Genomic DNA, 19,253 nt, shown 5'->3' with positions numbered 1-19,253 from the left:
CTCTTTTTTGTCTCTCTAAAATTCTTTCAAATTTGAGAACTCCTCCAAACAAGATTCAAAAATGGTTTGCAACGAAACAACATAAGGATAGAATCTCTTTGTGTTTTTTTAAGAAAAATTTGCATTCTAATATGTATAAACGTTTATTTTTCTTAAATAAAATTTAACATTAAAGTTTTAAAGTTTTTTAATAAACACATTATAATCTTCAGAATAAATGCTAGTAAACACATTATAAGATTCGAGACATTGAGATTGGCTGATTGGACCCTCCGCTCTCAGTTTTGATGGCCCTTTCCATATCTGTCTCCATGTTTTTTATTTTTTAATATTCTGTGATTTTTCGCTTTTATATTAAAAATTTTAAACATATTGTTATTTGTTTCGTTTCATCAACAAAAAATGAAAACATATTAACCCAAAAACATTTTCATGGGTCGTCTCATTATTGAATTTGTATAAATCAGTCTATCGTAAAAACTAATTATAGTTAGCCTCTACTTCTTTAACCAATTAGGCATTTTCGCTACTCTCTATTTTGCTTCTCCTACTTGTAACTTTCTTTTCCCCTTCTTTAATATTTGTATTCTTCTTTGGTTTTTGAGATATCATTATTAATTATTTCCTACCTTTGTCACGCGGCTACCTCTAGGTAACGCTGTGATTTGAGCATTTTCTCTTTGACTTCCTCTTTTGATTTGTGTTGAAGATTTTTCTTCTCTGCTCTCTTGCATTGTTTGAGATTTTAATGAAGATTTTGAGTTGATTTCTTCGGTTGTCTTTGCGATTTGAGTAATTACTTGAAGCCATTTCAAAATCCCATCTTTGATTTCTTTTTGTTGCTCTATAGTTAGTTTCGCGGTTCCGTTTATCTCTGTTTTGTTATTTCGCCCACCCGCAATCTTCTCACCAATGGATTGCAGTAATTTTACGGTATTCATGGCCTCCGTTTTTCCCCGTTGTAGACTCTTAGTCACCTAAGTTGGCAGAATTAGGAAACAAAACGTTTGTTAAGCCATAACTTCGTTTTAGTATATAATAATTGAAATAAAAAGTAACCAATATGAAAAATTAGTATAGTTGAAATCAAATCTGATTGGCTTCTCAAGTGTACTAATTCAATTTTCGTACCAATGATGATATTATTTGATTTTTTAGAAGAATCAATTTGTTTTTTTAATTCGATAGTTTGATTTTATACATATATAAACCTCCTAATAAATTTTCTAGAGTTTTTCTAGTTTGATGGACACAACAATAAAATTTTTGTCACTTACTGATCCTTCTCTAGATCTGTTTTTAACGGAACCGAGAGCTGACATTGCCTCGAAAAGGCTACCAGCCTTGGCCTTCATGTCAGATTCATAGCCTTTTGCTTTAGAGATCGGGCACACGTACTTGGAATACGCCTTAAGTTTTTCGAAGAAGACCTTAAACTTCTCTGTTTTGGGGCATTCCTTCTCGAGGTCAACCAGGAAGGTTGTCACAACTTTAATGGTATAAGACTCGACATCTTTTACGGTTGATGGATCTTCAATCTGTGGTAAAGCAGGTTTAATTTTCACGTGAGCTGAAGCTACATTGAAGAAGGTTATGGTTGCAACAAGGATGGTAAAACAGAAAAAAAGTTGAAATCTTGGCATTGTATGAGAAACGTAGATTGACAATTTTGTTTTACTTTTGAAGACTCTAAAGTCTCATATATATAAATATGAAGGACTCTATCTTTAGAATCATGGAAACAAGGAATTTATTTAAGAGAAATATTGGTGGATAGAGATTAAATTGAAAAAAAAAAAAAAAGAATAGCAAAGAACCTAATGGTTCTCCTCTTTTACATTCTTTTGGAGTATATGCACTAAAATCACAACCTATATTGTTGCCCTTAGGCCTTAGTTCTATAATGTGTATATACATTTTCACTGGGACAGTAAAAAATGATACTTATATTTTGGTAATTAAATAGAAAATTGTTGCATGTAAGACTACAATCTAGAACAGTTTTATTACTTAATTAGAAGGTCAATAGAAATTTTCTTGTTATTCATTTGTTTTGTAAATAGAGAGAGACAGAAAGTACAATTCCAGTTTACACTATGCCAACCTCGCTGTCTACCCATAAAGTTAAGAAACTAAGTAACGAATTATTATTGTTAACCTAGGAAACGTTTGTTTGAAACTGATAAACGACTTATACCCGTATTTTTCTTTTATCTTTCAATAAAATTCTTAAAAAGGAAAAAAAAGTAACAGAGTTCCATGAATCTCTCTCTGTCTTTTCTTTTTTGTTTTCTCATTTTAAGTAACCATTTTTGTGTTCTATAATTAGCTTATAAGAGTTAAAAGAACAAAGTATATATACCATTCCTAGATCTCAAATCAAAACGCACTTCCTTCGTATTTTATTATCTCTTTTAGGGATCGTTTTTCTAACAAATTTTGCCTTGCCATAAGCAATACAACCATGGCAAGGATCTCTCTGTTGTTCTCTTTAGCCTTTGTTCTAGCCCTCGGCTCATTGTTCCTTTCCGTTTCCGGTCACGCTCCTCCCGTGACACCGAGAAAACCGGCATGTCCAAAAACCGTATCTGAGCTCCAGACCTTACCTTTTGCCGAAATCACTGAGATCCTAAACCGGAAAGAGCGGTTTGCCCCGAACACCCTTGAGTTCGAGGTAATGTTCTCAATGTGCAAAGGCTATGTGGCATACCTTGAGAGCCTCTATAAGTTTGAGAATCCCATTGTAGATGTTTTAGGAATAGCCAAGGCCAGATACGCCTTAATGACCAAGGCAATTCTTGCTGCACAAGCTAGTGTTGGCGGTAAGGTCAATAAGAAAACTTCTTTAAAGCTAAAGAAAAGCTACGCTGATTTGACAAAAGGGTTTCTCCAGATTAAAGAAACGATTGTCAAGATATCAGCCAAACATGAATACAAGGCTGATGCTAAGATCACGGCTCACGAAGCGAAAAAGCTCAATCACGCTATGATAAATTTCAAGAATTCGATTAATGCTTTCATGAATGTGGTTAACAATCTTGAGAAGAAGAAGATGAAGAAAATAGGTCTTCACGCAAGAGCACTTGGAGAAAAACGTGATAGAGTACGAAATGCTTTCAAAAGTTTTTTCAATAAGTTTGGTGGTTATCTAGGAGGTAAAACTCATGGAAGAGAACTAACAGAAGCTAAATACAGCGCCAATTCTCATGTTGGTGCTGACGTCAAAGGATTTGAATCTATTTTAGATAAATTTTCTGGCTTCTTTAGTGGTTATCTCGGAGGTCAAACTCACCGAAGAGAACTCTTTAACCAACTACCAGGCGTAGAGCAAGCCGATGAAAAAATTGCTATCCATGCTTCTTTGGCACAAAAAGCTCGCGGAAGAAGAGGTCGCGGAAGGGAACTCTATATCGTAGGTCGTCCGGCCAGAGGCAGTGCCAAAGCTCCGACCGGTGAAATATCCGAAGAGTTTTCCCAAAGCAACTTTGATAAATTTTTTGGTGATTTTTTCAGAGATAAAATGCGCGGTAAAGCTCACAAAAGAGAACTCTATTTCGTAGATTCTGCCAGAATCAAGGCCGAAGCTCCGGCTGGATTCAATGCCGCAGCTCCTACTAGTGAAATAGAGAAAGAATTGTCCCAAAGCGTTTTCGATAAATATTTAGGTCATTTTTTCGGAGATAAAATTCGCGGTAAAGCTCAAAGAAGAGAACTATATGCTCAATCTCCGTTATTTAAAGATTTCTTCAATGTTGGATTTGGAGGTAAAGCTCAATATGATGCCGCGGGGAAGATGAAAGTCGCCGGACAAGATGGATTCAGGGCACTGAAGAGGCCACATTACAAACATTTTGCTTCGACGAAGGCATAATTTTATGCATTTTTCACAACAGAGGAAGGAAGCCATGAGTTCATCTTTATTAAAATTATGTGTTTGTTTTTTCAATAAAATACGAAGGAAGGGAAATGCCTAGCGACATTTATATATATGTAACTTTGTAAAAGTTGCAAAATTTTTAATTAATAACATTCTTATCGCATGTTTGTCAATGGCTTGATAAAACTTCGAATTAACATTCTTTCGAATTAATAGCTGATAAAATTTGTATTGATCGAAAGGGTGTTCAAATCCGCGCAAAGTGATCGATCTAAACCGAAATAATTGATCCAAAAACCTTTTAAGAATATGTTAAACTCTTATAAACTATTTTCTGGTGTTTATTTAAATTCGTGCATATGAAGATGAAGCCAATGTTCACAAGGAAGACACATTTTATAGACTTTTGAATAAAAATGGTAAATACTCAGTCAAATTTCGTTATTGGTTGAATTACACAAAAGTCCATGAGACTATAATTAGAGAGACTGAAACAGCTTCCACTATAAAACTCTGTTTCAAGTCAAAAATTTGGAGGATCACGATTTACGACCATGTCACTACAAAAAAAGGTCATTTTACATCATTTATTTTATATTTTTACATCAGTTATGAATGATGTAAATAAAATTTACATCACTTAAATAAGTGACTCTGAAAGTGGTGATGCAAATAATTTGTATCGATTTATTACTAAACGATGTTAATATCCAAAATATTTACATCGATTATTGTAATCGATGTTAATTTGTATCAATTGCAAAAATTGATGTTAACTTTTACATCAGTTTATTTAAGTGATGTTAGGATTTGTTTCAGTTGAAAAAAATGATGCTAACCTTTACATCGGTTTATTTAAGTGATGTTGATAAGGTTTAAAATTTAAATAATTTCCAAATTATTAAAAGATTAATAATCTTAAATATTTCCCATAATTACTATTTTTTTAATTATTATTTTTTTTGTAAATGAAATCGTTTTCAATAATATCTACTAAAATCTTGATAAGATTTTAATTTTTACTAATAATCATTAAAAAACAAATTTTCATTTACGAAAAATGAAAAAAAAATCATGAATACAAATCAATCAATGCAGACTCGATCATTAGTACTTCGTGAAGATCATTAGCTATTTTACAAAAGAAAAAAAAAATTATATGAACTTAGATCATGACCAAGCTATGAGTTCTTCATGTTGAAGTGGTATATGAAACAGATTTTTCTTCATTCCATGCTCTTTCTTTTCCATTGTCTTGAGGATATTGATCATTGCTCCTTCCTTTCCATTGTCTTAATTTGATCCTTCATCTTCAGATTTTCTAAGTATGAAAACAAAAATAACAGAGAAAAATAAGAATCACACCTAAGAAAATCAACAATGTAAATTATAGAAGAAAAATAATATTTGCCTTGGAATGATTTAGAAGACTAAGTGAGGAATATGACTATGTGTTGGACATAACTTGATTCACCAAAAGTGCATTGTTGGCATCGTTCAAACAAAATTTCACGTGGACTTAGAGAAGAAAGAGTATTATGTTCTGGTGACTCCAAAGTTTTTTTTGTTGTTTCTGTCGATTTAGGAAAAGAATTTTGACAAAATTAAGATTTATACTAAGCGAAAAAGCTCTTTAATTATATTTAAAATCACATAAGATATTATTTTTATTTAAGAAGTTACAGAAATCGTGGGTTGGTTAAGGAGTAGATTGAGTAGTAGAAACAAAGTTTTTTTTTTCACAAAACAGGTTTTAATACAAAATTGAAAGTAAAAAAAAACAATTGTTACGAAAATAAAGAAAAAGAAATGGATACTAACTAAAAGCCTACGTTTGTGAATATAAAACCCAAATGTAACTGTTTATTTATGGATAAGATTTTTGAGATATAGATTAGTTATTTTTAAAAATATTTGAGCGTTTTTTAAACTTGCTATTTAAAAAAAAACCTCTGTTGTGAATATTCCCAACATGCTTAATTCTTTCAAATCTTCTTTTGTTTTTAAATAAACTAACTAATCTAAATATCAAAAATTAAGATTAAGTAGCATCAAAATTTGCAACGGAGACAAAGTAAAACTACATGCTAATTGTCGAATCTGTGTATTATTGATATCAATTTTCTATCGTTTATATAATTAATGTTAATTTTGTATCATTTTTAAGTGATGTGAACAAAAATGATAAATACATCAATTATTTAACTGATATGAATTAATATCTTTGTATCAATTTTTTTGATGTGATGCAAACTACTATAAATTTATGTCATTTTCTAATTGATATTAAATATGTATCAATTGTAAGTGATATAAATAAAATTTATAAATACATCAAGTATTTAATTGATATAAATTCATAATTTTGTATCAATATTTTTGAAGTGATGCAAAGTAATATAAATTTGTATCATTTTAATTGAAGCGATGTTAAACAATTCAATTTTAACATCAATTATAATAATTGATGTTAACCCACATATTTTTTTTATCATTTATTAATAAATGATTTAATTTAAAATCACTTATTTTTCTGATACTATTTAAGTGATACAATCCACTTCTTTTTTTGTAGTGTGTGATCCATGTCCAAAAATTTGTACGAGACACCACAGTGATAAAATGCTTCAGCTACGTACGTATTTAGGATATGCATTCTGAAAACTGTGGAGCCAGAGGAGTGTCCACGAACACAAACATGTTTTACATTTATATTTGAAAAATACTTTTGATTTGTTGTGGTATTACAAACGATGATTTTATCATTAACAATGAGCAAATCTATATCTAACAGTTCTATCTACATCACGTTAAGTCGTTAACTATTGACAATTTTATTTTTACTATATGAAACTACGACAAATAATTCTACATGCACCACGCTAGATATTTAATTTTACTAATTTTCATTAATCTGTATAAATCGAATTTTTGAGAATCAAACGATACCTAATGTAGAAACACTAAATAAACCATTGTCAATTATTGATCAAAGAGATTTCTTTTTTTTAACATCTATCATCATTAATTTTTAATATCTAGTAATATTAACTAAAAACTATAATAAAAACCTTAATGTACAAAATAAACCATTGTCATTTATTGGACCAAAAATACTTCAATTTTTTTTTTCATGTCTACCATCATTGCGAATAATATCAACTTATATATATATCTATGAAAAAAAATTAGAGATCTATGTGTGAATTATCACACAGACTCAAGATCAGTTTAAAACTATAGAAATCTATATGTGTCTTAGACAAGCAAATTAGACATCCGAACTGAAAAAAAAAATCGACCAAGTTTTGGGTTTGAAATAGCATATGCATCAATGCATGAGCCGATTTGCAGAGAAAGCGGAAAATTCAAGTATATAAACACGAACCTTATTGTGGAAAGAGACTCGAGGCGACGGTAACGGTGTGGCTACAAAGGCAAACGAAGAAAAAGTTTCCAACAGACTTAAAAAGATGGTAAACAATAGGAGGGAGACAAAAAAATTTCTAGAGTTCTCGAATATTTTGAGTGGGATGATTTTTTTCTCTCACTTAGACCTTGATTGGTGACTTGTACACTAGAACTGTTTCAAATAAAGTTGCTTGGTTCAGGGGAGTTTGGTTCCCCCACGCAACTCCCAAATTTTCTTTTTGTCTCTGGCTTGCGGTACATGATCGACTTCCAACAGCAGATAGGATGGCAAAATGGCAGGGGGGGCCATCAATGGCATGCGTTTTTTGTCATCATAGCTCAGAATCCCGAGATCATCTATTCTTCTCATGTGGGTTTGTTTCTGAAATTTGGGCAGCGTTGGCTAAAGGCATTCTCAAATCAAGGTACACGGTTGACTGGAACTCTCTGGTTACATACGTCTCTCAACTTCAAAGTACTCGATTGGAGAGCTTTATAGCTAAATACCTCTTTCAAGCCACGGTGTATAATGTGTGGAGAGAGAGAAACGGGAGACGGCACGGTGAGGATCCGATCCCAGCATCACGTCTCATAAGAATGATTGACAAACAAGTACGGAACAAGTTTTCCTCAATCAGGGCAAGCGGTGATAGGAGATACGACAAAGGACTTCAACTTTGGTTTGAATCGAGAAGTTAATTTTTAAGTTTATGCATATGTTTTCAGCTTCAAATTTTCAAAAACTGTTGCACTTGTTGTACAAACGTTTATTTTTCTTTTGAATATAATTTAACATTACATTCAAAAAAAAAAAAAAGATTGGTGACTTGTAAAAAGCGGAATTGAGATGAAAATATTCAAAAACACTTTTTGTCAACCAATCATCAATAATGTTAACAATTTGCGTTTTTCAAAAAAAAAAAACAACAAATCGCGGATTTTAAGACTGTATATTACACATAACCGCAATTTTACATACCATCATGTTTTATCTATCGGTTTTAGTCGAAATCCGCAGTGATCAATGGGTAATAACTTTTTTGTTCTTTTTCATTAAATTTTTTTAATTTACTAAATTTGCTATATATAGATTACACATATCTTTCCAAAAATCACATATACAAAAGTAGAAAAAAATTCTTCATATACACCTATCTCTCGCACGTACTGCAGTTGAACCGTACCGCACTATAAAACTGTTTTTCTAACACAATCAAATACGATGTTTCCATTGAGACCCTATATATCAAACTCTAGGCAAAGAGACATAACATATAAACACTAAATATTTACCCATTTGTCCATCACTTTTTTCACATCTTTTTTTCCTTCGTTACTTTTTCCACATCTACCATCACTTATTTTTATAATCTTAAATATTACTAAATCACTATTATATTTTTAATATTTATTATTCTAGTTTTACCGTTTACACACTTTTAGTTTTACCCATTGTATATCCATTGCCAAAAAGTTCCAAAAAATGATGAAAAATTAAGGGGCAATAATAATATAAAAAATCTGTTTAGTGTGAAACAAAACCCGCCGTTGGAAATTAAACCCGCCCATAGAAGAAGAAAAACCTCTCTTGACTAACAAAAAAAAAATTAAAAACATGGCCCCTGGTTTCTCTTCTCTTTCGAATCTATCTTCTTCAAAAAATCCACTTTAATCCAATCCTTTCGTATTTTTATTCTCACCTTCTCCTCGTTTTTCCCGAAACTGTTCTTTTGCCCTCTTCTCTCAATTTTACTCTTAACAAATCGAACAGTGTTCGATAACTTTTAGATTGAAAGTTCTGTTTTTGATTTGGTCGGGAAAAAGAAAACTAGGGTTTTAAATGCGAACTGGTACAGTTGTGTCTGGACGAGTAAGTAAAGATCTCTCAAAAACGAATCCAAATGGGAATATTCCGTTGGTGACGAAATCTATCGCTTCTGAGAATCGTTCTAGTTCACGTAAGAAGATCCAACGACGGAGCCAGAAAACCCTAATCTGTCCGGTTCAGAAACTGTTTGATACTTGTAAGAAAGTTTTCGCTAATGGCAAATCTGGAACCGTCCCTTCTCAAGAAAACATTGAGATGCTTCGAGCCGTTTTGGGTAAATTCTATGATCCTTTTGAATTTTTGGGTTAATGGGTTGTTATAAAGTTTGAAACTTCATTGATGATTCATTGTTTTGTTCTCTTGATCAGACGTAATCACGCCTGAGGATGTTGGTGTGAGTCCTAAGATGCCGTTTTTTCGATCTAAAGTGACCGGAAGTTCTCCGTTAGTGACGTATCTTCACATCTATGCATGTCATAGATTCTCGGTATATATCTTAAGAAATCTTGAATTGGTCTGTTCTTTATGGTTTCGTAATTCTCTTATTTGGTTTTGTTTTGTGTGTTTCAAGATTTGCATTTTCTGTTTACCACCATCTGGTGTAATCCCTCTTCATAATCACCCGGAGATGACTGTGTTTAGTAAGCTCTTGTTTGGTACAGTGCATATCAAATCCTATGATTGGGTTGCAGATTCTCCCCGTAAGTATATTACATCAATCAGAGCTTAGGATTAGTGTTTTGATTATGTTGTTGTTTAACATGTGTTGTTGTTCTTTTGGATCAATGTAGAGCCGAGTTCAGATACTCGTTTGGCGAAAGTGAAAGTAGATTCGGATTTTACGGCACCTTGTGATACTTCTATACTCTATCCGGCTGATGGAGGGAATATGCATTGCTTCACCGCGAAAACAGCTTGCGCGGTTCTTGATGTTCTTGGTCCTCCATACTCTGATCCCGCAGGACGTCATTGTACTTACTATTTCGATTATCCGTTCTCTAGTTTTTCAGGTATCATTTTCGAAACTTTTTATATGCTTTGTGTTAGAATCTAAGTACTAGTAGTACAGTAGTAGTGGTTGAACATAAACACCGGACCTGAATTTCATAATAACCCCGAATAGGAAAGAGAGTTTGATAAACTTAAATAGAGAAGAATTACATTCAAATATGAATCATTGTTGATATTAATTTAAATTTATTTATTTATCCAAAATTGAATCTAAATTTTGCAAACTAAACCGAAGTTAAATTTGTTTCTAGTTTTGATTTGTTTCCCAAAACCTAAAATACTTCTTCCTTCTCCTATTTAGTAGTTTGAGATCTTTGTGTTGTTTTTTTTCGGAATGTTCAGTTGATGGAGTCGCGGTTGCGGAAGAAGAGAAGGAAGGCTATGCATGGTTGAAGGAGAGGGAAGAGGAGCCAGAGGATTTGACGGTTAGTGCAATGATGTATAGTGGACCAACCATCAAAGAATGAATGTAAAAAAAAAATCGGAAGCATAGCAACCAAAAAAAAAAAAACCCTCTATTTTCTTTGTTTCTAGATTTCTGTTGGGTTTTGGTTGTATATAAAAAGAAGTTTTTGAAAGTACACACAAGGACAAATCTAGTACTTATTTATTTAGATAACAAAGAATAGCAAGTACACCTTTGTCGGAATGTTGTAGTCTCTGTTTTGGTCAAAGATCCTTGCAAGTCGTTGTCGTATTATGTCTTTTCTCGTGCGTTTAAATATTTTCATAAGCAGTAATGATTATCAAATGGGGATGTAGCTCAGATGGTAGAGCGCTCGCTTAGCATGCGAGAGGTACGGGATCGATACCCCGCATCTCCAATTTTAGTCTCTTCCTTTTCCACTTAAATATTTTAAATTTCAAAAAGACCACTAGATTTTACATGCTTCACAAAAGAATCCCATTAGTTTGAAATTTAATCACAAAACCCCCTCAACAAATGTCCAAAATTAAAATCGTATTTCATTTTTTTTTTTACATTTTATTCAGCATTTTTTTTGTTTTGTCATTATTATGAGAAATTGAAAAATAATCTAAATCGTGAGAACCTCAGAACTTGTAGCTCGACAATTTTACAAACAGTAATCCAACAAAGAAACAAAAAAATTATAATTTCTCAAAAAATAATCTTTCATTTCATAAACTACTTGGCTTGTCTTTGTCTTCTCTTGAGGGCTTTCTAAGAGACTTTGAGTATTTGTTGAAAAGCTTCATGTGGAATATCAACAGAACCAACTCGTTTCATCCGTTTCTTCCCTTCTTTCTGTTTCTCTAGAAGCTTCTTCTTCCGAGTTATGTCTCCTCCATAACATTTTGCAAGAACATTCTTTCTCATCGCCGAGATTGTGTCTCTTGCAATGATCTTTGAACCAATAGCAGCTTGTATCATTACTTCAAACATTTGCCTCTCTATGTAGTTCTTAAGCTTCTCAACCAGTTCTTTACCCACACGGTAAGCTTTCTGCTTGTGAACTATAGTGGCTAACGCATCAACTGCTTGCCCGTTCAAGAGTATATCGAGCTTCACCAGATCTGATGCCTGGTACTCTGCATCCTCGTAGTCGAAAGAAGCATACCCTGATGTTATGCTTTTTAATTCATCGTAGAAATCTACAACAATTTCCCTCAATGGTAACTGGTATTTCAACAAAACTCGTTGTGCATCTATAAATGTGTATTCTAGTTGCTGACCTCTTCGATCAGAGCAGAGGTTGATAACAGCTCCTACGTACTCACTTGGAAGGATGATTGTGGCGATTACCGTTGGCTCCCAAGAAGCTGTGACTCGGTATTTGGGGTTTGATGGTAAGGCAGCTGGATTCTGCACTTGTAGCTTGCTTCCATCTGAGTATTCAAATGTGTAAGGAACAGTAGGGATTGTGGAGATTACTTGTGTACCGTATTCTTGCTCAAGCCGTTGATGAAATACATCCATGTGAAGCAAACCGAGGAATCCACATCTAAATCCCATTCCAAGAGCTGTACTTGTTTCCTTAGCCACTGATACACTTGCATCGTTGCATGTCAGTTTCTCTATGGCATGACTAAGTGCTTCAAAATCAGATCCATCAGCAGGATACACGCCTGAGAACACCATATGCCTCACCGGCTTGAAACCTAGATTCCACATGATTAAACACAAGTCAGCGAGCTTAAAACCGGATTTTTAAGCAGCTTATTGGAGTTATACATTACCAAATAGGATTGTGTCTCCAAAGAAATACCTGGAAGAGTCTCAACAGTAGTTTTCGTTCTGTAGATTGTGTCTCCAATACGTGCCTCTTTCGTGGTTCGCATGCCAGTTACTATATAACCAACTTGTCCCGTGAGAAGCATTCCTGTCGAAGTAAGCTCAGGATGCATAATCCCGACATCTAATACTTCATAAGACTGACCCGACGCAGCAAACGAAACCTTATCCCCTTTACTCAACATTCCATCAACAACAGAAACATAGCAAATAACACCTTTGTACTCATTAAAAAAAGAATCAAACAAAAGCATCCGTAGAGGCGAATCACTAATCCCAGGAGGAGGAGGTATCCGTTCTATAACCGCAGGAAGAACATGCTCAAGACCCAAACCGGTTTTAGCAGACACAAGAAGCACATCATCAGTATTAAGATCAAACATCGATTTCAACTGAGCTTTAACACGCTCAGGATCAGCAGTTGGTTGATCAATCTTGTTAATCACAGGTACAATAGTAAGGTTAGCTTCAAAAGCTAAGTAGAAATTAGCCACTGTTTGCGCTTGAACACCTTGAGCCGCATCAACAACTAAAAGAGCACCTTGACAAGCTGATAAAGATCTAGAAACCTCATAACTAAAGTCAACATGACCCGGTGTATCAATCAAGTTCAAAAGATAACCACTCGCTTCTTGATCTTCTACTTTGTTTTCATAAAACATCGTCGCTGTCTGAGCTTTCACAGTGATTCCTCTCTCCCTCTCTACCTAAAAATCAAAACTTTATTGAGATAATCACTACCCTCATTGTCATTTCTACTCAATTCAAACATATCACCTCAAAAACCATAATCATTCTCAAAATTGACAATGAAAGACATCAACTTTGAGGTAAAGACAGTACCTGTAATTTGTCGAGATACTGAGGCTGACCATGACCTTTCTTGATTGTGCCAGTAAGTTCCATGAGACGATCAGCCAAAGTAGATTTCCCATGATCAATATGAGCAATGATTGAGAAATTTCGAATCTTTTCTGAAGGAAACTTGGTCAAATCAATGGTGGGTTCTTTGGAGCTTTGTCTAGAATCAGAGCTGAAACCGTAAGCTTGGTACAATCCGATACATGTCGGAGTTTGTCGATTGGATTTGAGTGAATTGAACAAGATTGAAAATGCTTGTCTTGATGATTTTAGGGTTTTAGATGCTCTGTACATAGAACCCATTTGGGGGTTTTGCGTAATAGTAGGAGATTGGAGCTCAACTACACGAAGAAGTTAAGAGGAAATTCATCTCTGCGCTAATACGACACCGTATTAGGGGAATTCAAAAACCAATGTTATTGTTGACTGGTTTAACCAAACCGGATTGTCTTATAACCTATTGGTTAAATTCATAATCTTCATTAACTATTTTAGAAACAAAAATTTAGTGGTTAAATTGTTTCTCAATTTTTTTTTTTCGTCAATTGTTTCTCAATTTAGATATCGACTGTACCATATTCCTTGTGAGTTTGTGGTCATGTGATCACAATATAACCAATGTTAGTGTAGAGTAATTTATTTTTTTATGATAAGTTAGTTTATGAATTTATTTTAGTTATACTAGTTGTGTTGTGATAAAAAATTTCACCAAAACGCAAATTTTTATTATTTTGGTTCTCAAAATAAATCAAAAGGAAAAAAACACAAGCATTATTATATAGTAGTTCTAATCAAAACAATTAAAGAATAAATAAACTGACAAAGTGTTCAAGAGTCAAGACAAATCAATGTCTTTTGAATTCCAAGCAACCTAGTTTTGGCTTCATTACACCATTAGATTCACCTTTAACATTGATGCATTCAGCAGAAGGATGATCATTATGAGACAATGATTTATGGTATTTCTCTTCTTCTTCTTCGTTTTCGTTGCGAATGTTTATATCGTTCATGAATATACCTCTACATGGGACTGATTTGCTGCATAGGAGTTGCACAAAGGGTTTCTTGATTGATGTTCCATGTATGTGATTGTACATTACATTCTTGATCTCCACAGCTCTAGTCTGTATATATATGAATTAAACATCAATTTCTTGAATAAAATATTATTTTAAGATATGTTTGTTACCCAAAAATTTCACTATCCTTGTCAATAATCTAGCAAACTATGAATCGTTAAATATCTACTATAAATCAGATAAATCTAGTCACATATCCAAGAGATTAAACTTTATAAAAAAAAAAAAACTAGAACAAAATAATTACCTCAAGCAGCATCACATAGCAAAAAATTTTGTATTTGATGGCTAGAATATATTCGTTCTTATAAATCGAATTTTCTTATTATATCTGCTTTCATTTTATAAATACCATATATCCTAATATAATATGTAAACACGAATGTGGATTAGTTTTAAGAAATGTAGTTTGTAAAATAATCACAATTAAGCTAATACTTTAAATTACTAGTTTAAACACTTCTATAGTTATTATGGCCTACGTATTTTTAAATTAATACAAGAAAAATCAATAGAAGGAGAAGCAAAGATTACTTACATGGTTTTTGCATTGTGAGTGAGGACAATAAAACTGGTCGATAATGATAGGTCGTGTTGCCCCATGTAGCTTTATACGTTCAAATAAAACATTTCGCACATGTCCTCTTCCCCCCTAAATAATACAAACAATAGCAAAATGATATTGTCATTACTCTAATTACAATATCTAAATTAGGGAGAAGAAAAACAAATAAATCAGTTTTACCTGCCATGTCTTGATTCTAACCCCATTAGTTGTTTCTCTAAAGGTACAATCTCTAACAACAACATTTTCCACTGTTTCTTTGGTTCCATATCGACCTAAGCTTCCGATACTTGTTTAGGCAAAATAACTTGATCACATAATTTATACTAATTTTACCGTAGTAAAAGTTAAAATAAGTAACCATAACAATGGAGGAAAAGTACCTTATTCCATGCCCCGGACCACATGAGATTCGTGATATATTAACGTATTTTGAGCCGTCACCAATAGATATACAATCATCACCTTAAAATATCAAAAGTCGATAAAGGCGGTTGGGATTATGGTTCTAAAAGATCAAAAAGATACATTTTAATTGTATTATAACTCTAACCTAATTAGGAGAGACTTGGATAAACATCTTATTCGATCTTTTTTAGACAGTACAAAGATAAATGATAAATCAATCACCTGTACGGATGTTACTTTCGTATACGATAACATTCTGAGAACGTTGAATGTGAATGCCATCAGTGTTAGGGCTATCACCATCAGCGGTTATGGTGAGTTGCTTAACAATAACCCATTTTGAATCTTCCAGCGACATTTGAAAATTTGGACTGTCCTTCACCATAATGTTGCTTATATGCACATTACTCGAATGTGATATAACCACACCCTAAAAAAATTATGCAACGACTTATTTAACCTTAAATATGAGAGATTTTATTGACTCATTGTTCAGTGATATTTTACATACCCTTGGTCTCTTGAGACATGCCTATAAAGAAATGAAAAAGTTATATGGGTTTAGATTAATAGACAGTAAAGTAAATGGTGCTACTGATCAACATTGGAAAACAATGAAACAAGGGGAAAGGCGTACATTTTTATATTTGTTGCAATCTAGAGACCACCATTTTGTTCCTTGACCATCAAGTGTACCATGACCATTAATATGAAGTCCATTTATATGACCGAATTCGATCCATTTATGACAATGATCTTTCTTACATTCCCATTCATATGGAGATTCGGGAGCAATTAAGTTTCCACTGATCTACAAATAAAAAAATAAATGTATTAGTATTTGCATATATTTTCAAAAATCTTCTATGGTAAAAAAATAGATTTCCAAAAGAATCAAAATCAATGTTAAATATGTGTATGTATATGAGTTATGCATACCGATAAAATGATTTTCTTGGATTTACAAGGGCCATGAAACTCAATAGGTTGCAGAAGAAATGTGTATCCTTCAGGAATTTCCATAGTTGATTGAGATCCAATGTAATTGCATGTGTCTTCCCATGCATCCTTGAATGCCTGAAACCAAATATGTATGTATTTGGTTTGTAAATTTTCAATATATGTAAAGTAATTTACCAAAATGAAAACAAACCTTTGAATCGTCAGAAAATCCATCTCCAATTGCTCCATAATTGAGAACATTAAAACTTTTACTTTCATGATAAAGAGAATAGTGAGACTGAACTAACTGAAAAATGTGGAAGAGAGTTAAAGAGAGGATAAAAGTTGAGAACATTGCGGAATTTGCCATTTTCTTCTACTCAATGAACAAAGTTACACACTGAATCTATTTAAACATAAATCTCAATTACATTTAGCTTACAAAATCTAAATCTATGATTTTTTGTAAAATTTAAAGATTTTCTTTTATTTGATAGTTGAAAATTTAGATTCTTTGAGATTATTTAAACTAAAAAAATATTAGTTGCCGAGAAAAATGGTTTATAAAACAAAAAGTGACTTTGATAACTCCGTATATAGGAGAATAAACTAGAGCATCTTCAAAGAAGTTGATAACAGATAAAACATTATTAAAAAAAAAAAAAAAAAAACCCTCACTTTCTTCTCTTTAGTTTCTTGCTTCTCAAGTTACATGCCAAGTCAAAGTCCCCATGATCAGTGTCTTGCTAGGCAATTCCGCAGCTGATGGAGAGATATATGTAATTCTCTCTTCAACAATATCAACATTTTTGATACACACAAATCCAGCAACAATGCTGCAAAAACACATTTGCTGCAAAATTAACGATCTCTTCGTCTATAGCTTTAAGTATAATAATTATAGAAAAAGTTGGAGATATTACCTTGAGATGATCTGATGAGGTTGTTTGGTGTATGAGATAGCAAGAACTTTGTTCACAAGATGTTCGTCAATTGTCACAGGTATGATCTTCAAAGGGTTGTTTCCTCTTTGATGAGCAGAAGTTGAACTACTCTCTCGAAAATCACCGATTTGATATACTTGCACATCAGTGAACTTTACTGTTTTGGTGTAGACGTTGAGATCGTTCGTGACTCCATAGAAATAATTCTGTGCAGAAACAAATTGAAAGAACTGCTTTAGTCAAAAACATATAGAGAAACCAAATTATTGAAATCTTCAAAGCGAAAAGTCTACCTGAATATTACTGTTCCTCAATGTTTTGCGGAAGTCCGAGCTCCTAGAGAAGACTCCAGCTGACTTCTCAAGATTCAAGAATTGTAGATTCTTCTTGAATTTGAGATCTTTCTTCAGATCATTGACGAGTTTTTCCTCCTGCAAATGACAAAGATCAATATTGTAGGTTTCTTGATTTAGGATTAAGCCAGAGAAAAAAAAGATTCGATACATATTACTTGACCAAGGACAATAACTAAAGATGCATTAAACGTCCTTATTGCATGGAGAAGCAGCTGCAAATTTCAAACATGATACCATGTCAGAAATCTTGTAGTTCATAGCAAAAACATAACAAAACTTGGTTCACAAAAAGAAAGAGAAAAAGAAGCTAAAATGACCGTATAGCCTTCACGAACGATAAATCCCATCGTGTCAAACACCATCCCCGAAGCTCGAGATTCAGAGTTACCAGAAAACTCTTCTTTTAATTCTCTGGCAAGCTCTTCCACAAGGGTTCTGTACAGTCTAAGGTTTACACTGAGAGTACAAGAAAGGAAAGTTCAAGCTAACAGGACATTATATTAAAACCTAAAAGAATCAAAACTAGAAGTCAATTACTTTGGATTTGCGTGACCAAAGTAGTGCACAAGAGCCTTATCAAGAGGAAACCCTTCAACAGGATCCACAGGCATCTTGATAGGAGTAGCAGAAACAGTTCCCGGTATGGTTATCGAGCTTTGTCCAATGTTAAGATCAACAAACGTTGGTTTCCAACCATCTTTTGCTGCCCAATTCAGAAGCATTTTAGCCAATGTACTCTTCCCAGAGTCTGTATCCCCTACAATGACAATCCTTGGTCCCTACATCGAACAAAACCGTAAAAAAAAAAAAAAAACCGATTGTTCAAGTTGCGATAAGAACTGGAATTAATAATCTTTAGTAAGAAAAAAGTACCTGTGAAGATACAGAATCTCTTGTTGAGCAAGTAACACGATGTCTTTGTACTAGTAGAGAGTTGTGCACTTCAAGATAGTTCGCCATAGGTGTCTATAACAGAGAACTTTTTAGTAAACAATATATTATATGAACTAAGAGTGGGTGAAACCAAAACCTTACCTCACATGATATATATTCATTTTCGATGGTACCATCGATTTCAATAGTTGCACCATACCATGTAAAAACCTGAAAAAGTGAGAAACTTTTTATGTATCAATGAGATATTATCATCATCAACAAAGCAGAGCTACACTCAGCTGATTCAACACACAAGGCCATAAGATGATACATACAGAAACTTAAGAACCCACTTCAACTATAAAGCATCAAGAGTATAACTTTAAACTCAGATCTTTAATCTAACCCACAAGGCCACAAGATGAATTTTGCAGTTGACACTATTTTAAAACATACCGCAAATGTCATGAGAGGTGGAAATGTGATCCAAGCTTCATGTGGAAGTTCATAGCCGAAAATCTCAGCTTTTCCATCGAGCAAACGGAGTCTGAGAGGCGAAGTACGTTGCACTTTGATTCTGAGTTCGCTCTGATTCTCTAAATCGACTCTTCTTATTTGAGGACCAAACATGTTTTGTTTCTTGTCAGATTTCTCAAGAAAGATAAGAAGTTTGATGGAACTAAGTTTGGATTTAAAGAGGCTCAAATGCTGGAGAGGAAGACGAAAAGTTCGTAACTTTTTTTTTTCCATATTTCCGATGTATCGAGAAATACGAAACGTCGCATTCAAGGAAGAGAGAATTTATTTAGATAGATTTGAATCTTTCGCCTCTCGTTCCAAA

The 19,253-nt window shown here is 33.3% G+C and overlaps 6 protein-coding genes and 1 non-coding gene across 9 annotated transcripts; 3 read left to right on the top strand and 4 right to left on the bottom strand.

Annotated features, from left to right (window-relative positions):
• Positions 1 to 427: 427 nt before the first annotated feature.
• LOC9306815 lies at positions 428 to 1,792 on the bottom strand. Its single transcript, XM_021017322.1, has 2 exons — positions 1,278 to 1,792; positions 428 to 977 (listed from the first exon to the last, which is right to left on the bottom strand). Exons 1-2 carry the CDS (start codon positions 1,641 to 1,643, stop codon positions 615 to 617), a joined length of 729 nt encoding a protein of 242 aa, XP_020872981.1. The 5' UTR covers positions 1,644 to 1,792; the 3' UTR covers positions 428 to 614.
• A 582-nt stretch (positions 1,793 to 2,374) lies between these two features.
• Positions 2,375 to 4,050, top strand: LOC9306814. Its single transcript, XM_021017284.1, has one exon. The coding sequence runs from the start codon at positions 2,465 to 2,467 to the stop codon at positions 3,869 to 3,871; it is 1,407 nt and encodes a 468-aa protein (XP_020872943.1). The 5' UTR covers positions 2,375 to 2,464; the 3' UTR covers positions 3,872 to 4,050.
• A 4,793-nt stretch (positions 4,051 to 8,843) lies between these two features.
• LOC9304762 (plant cysteine oxidase 2) lies at positions 8,844 to 10,827 on the top strand. The gene is made up of 5 exons (XM_002870697.2): positions 8,844 to 9,390; positions 9,485 to 9,603; positions 9,688 to 9,817; positions 9,908 to 10,126; positions 10,470 to 10,827. Exons 1-5 carry the CDS (start codon positions 9,129 to 9,131, stop codon positions 10,592 to 10,594), a joined length of 855 nt encoding a protein of 284 aa, XP_002870743.1. The 5' UTR covers positions 8,844 to 9,128; the 3' UTR covers positions 10,595 to 10,827.
• A 52-nt stretch (positions 10,828 to 10,879) lies between these two features.
• Positions 10,880 to 10,951, top strand: TRNAA-AGC. Its single transcript has one exon. It is a non-coding gene; the product is annotated as a tRNA-Ala (tRNA).
• A 201-nt stretch (positions 10,952 to 11,152) lies between these two features.
• On the bottom strand, positions 11,153 to 13,621 carry LOC9304761 (translation factor GUF1 homolog, mitochondrial). 3 transcript variants are annotated; one of them, XM_021017266.1, is made up of 4 exons: positions 13,225 to 13,594; positions 12,356 to 13,088; positions 11,823 to 12,248; positions 11,153 to 11,741 (listed from the first exon to the last, which is right to left on the bottom strand). In XM_021017266.1, exons 1-4 carry the CDS (start codon positions 13,543 to 13,545, stop codon positions 11,311 to 11,313), a joined length of 1,911 nt encoding a protein of 636 aa, XP_020872925.1. In that variant the 5' UTR covers positions 13,546 to 13,594; the 3' UTR covers positions 11,153 to 11,310. The 3 variants fall into 3 exon arrangements, with proteins under 3 accessions (XP_020872925.1, XP_020872924.1, XP_020872926.1); XM_021017265.1 differs by having other exon boundaries at positions 11,153 to 12,248; positions 13,225 to 13,621; XM_021017267.1 differs by having other exon boundaries at positions 11,153 to 12,248; positions 12,356 to 13,101; positions 13,225 to 13,299.
• A 325-nt stretch (positions 13,622 to 13,946) lies between these two features.
• LOC9304760 (polygalacturonase QRT2) lies at positions 13,947 to 16,684 on the bottom strand. Its single transcript, XM_021017292.1, has 9 exons — positions 16,448 to 16,684; positions 16,234 to 16,371; positions 15,932 to 16,105; positions 15,806 to 15,826; positions 15,517 to 15,724; positions 15,270 to 15,351; positions 15,067 to 15,175; positions 14,860 to 14,973; positions 13,947 to 14,366 (listed from the first exon to the last, which is right to left on the bottom strand). Exons 1-9 carry the CDS (start codon positions 16,604 to 16,606, stop codon positions 14,088 to 14,090), a joined length of 1,284 nt encoding a protein of 427 aa, XP_020872951.1. The 5' UTR covers positions 16,607 to 16,684; the 3' UTR covers positions 13,947 to 14,087.
• A 138-nt stretch (positions 16,685 to 16,822) lies between these two features.
• LOC9306813 (protein CLP1 homolog 5) lies at positions 16,823 to 19,042 on the bottom strand. The gene is made up of 9 exons (XM_021017300.1): positions 18,869 to 19,042; positions 18,572 to 18,640; positions 18,410 to 18,502; positions 18,074 to 18,315; positions 17,854 to 17,992; positions 17,692 to 17,748; positions 17,474 to 17,611; positions 17,160 to 17,386; positions 16,823 to 17,072 (listed from the first exon to the last, which is right to left on the bottom strand). The coding sequence occupies exons 1-9, from the start codon at positions 19,040 to 19,042 to the stop codon at positions 16,940 to 16,942; spliced, it is 1,272 nt and encodes a 423-aa protein (XP_020872959.1). The 3' UTR covers positions 16,823 to 16,939.
• Positions 19,043 to 19,253: the final 211 nt, after the last annotated feature.

This window comes from Arabidopsis lyrata, assembly GCF_000004255.2.
Source record: "Arabidopsis lyrata subsp. lyrata unplaced genomic scaffold ARALYscaffold_7, whole genome shotgun sequence".
In the NCBI taxonomy this organism is placed as follows: domain Eukaryota; kingdom Viridiplantae; phylum Streptophyta; class Magnoliopsida; order Brassicales; family Brassicaceae; genus Arabidopsis; species Arabidopsis lyrata.
The sequence above is the reverse complement of the archived record's forward strand: the minus strand, read 5'-3'. Positions and strand labels throughout refer to the sequence as shown.

Coding starts and splice junctions, on each gene's coding strand:
- LOC9306815 (XM_021017322.1), bottom strand. CDS start 1,643: ATGCCAAGATTTCAACTTTTTTTCTGTTTTACCATCCTTGTTGCAACC. Junction 978..1,277: donor ACAGATCTAGAGAAGGATCA/GTAAGTGACAAA, acceptor CTGCCAACTTAG/GTGACTAAGAGTCTACAACG.
- LOC9306814 (XM_021017284.1), top strand. CDS start 2,465: ATGGCAAGGATCTCTCTGTTGTTCTCTTTAGCCTTTGTTCTAGCCCTC.
- LOC9304762 (XM_002870697.2), top strand. CDS start 9,129: ATGCGAACTGGTACAGTTGTGTCTGGACGAGTAAGTAAAGATCTCTCA. Junction 9,604..9,687: donor ATGCATGTCATAGATTCTCG/GTATATATCTTA, acceptor GTGTGTTTCAAG/ATTTGCATTTTCTGTTTACC. Junction 9,818..9,907: donor TTGGGTTGCAGATTCTCCCC/GTAAGTATATTA, acceptor GGATCAATGTAG/AGCCGAGTTCAGATACTCGT.
- LOC9304761 (XM_021017265.1), bottom strand. CDS start 13,545: ATGGGTTCTATGTACAGAGCATCTAAAACCCTAAAATCATCAAGACAA. Junction 13,089..13,224: donor AGTATCTCGACAAATTACAG/GTACTGTCTTTA, acceptor TTTGATTTTTAG/GTAGAGAGGGAGAGAGGAAT. Junction 12,249..12,355: donor TACTGTTGAGACTCTTCCAG/GTATTTCTTTGG, acceptor TGTGGAATCTAG/GTTTCAAGCCGGTGAGGCAT.
- LOC9304760 (XM_021017292.1), bottom strand. CDS start 16,606: ATGGCAAATTCCGCAATGTTCTCAACTTTTATCCTCTCTTTAACTCTC. Junction 16,106..16,233: donor CCAAGAAAATCATTTTATCG/GTATGCATAACT, acceptor TTTTATTTGTAG/ATCAGTGGAAACTTAATTGC. Junction 15,352..15,516: donor CGAAAGTAACATCCGTACAG/GTGATTGATTTA, acceptor TGATATTTTAAG/GTGATGATTGTATATCTATT.
- LOC9306813 (XM_021017300.1), bottom strand. CDS start 19,042: ATGTTTGGTCCTCAAATAAGAAGAGTCGATTTAGAGAATCAGAGCGAA. Junction 17,387..17,473: donor TGAGGAACAGTAATATTCAG/GTAGACTTTTCG, acceptor GTTTCTGCACAG/AATTATTTCTATGGAGTCAC. Junction 17,073..17,159: donor CCTCATCAGATCATCTCAAG/GTAATATCTCCA, acceptor GTGTTTTTGCAG/CATTGTTGCTGGATTTGTGT.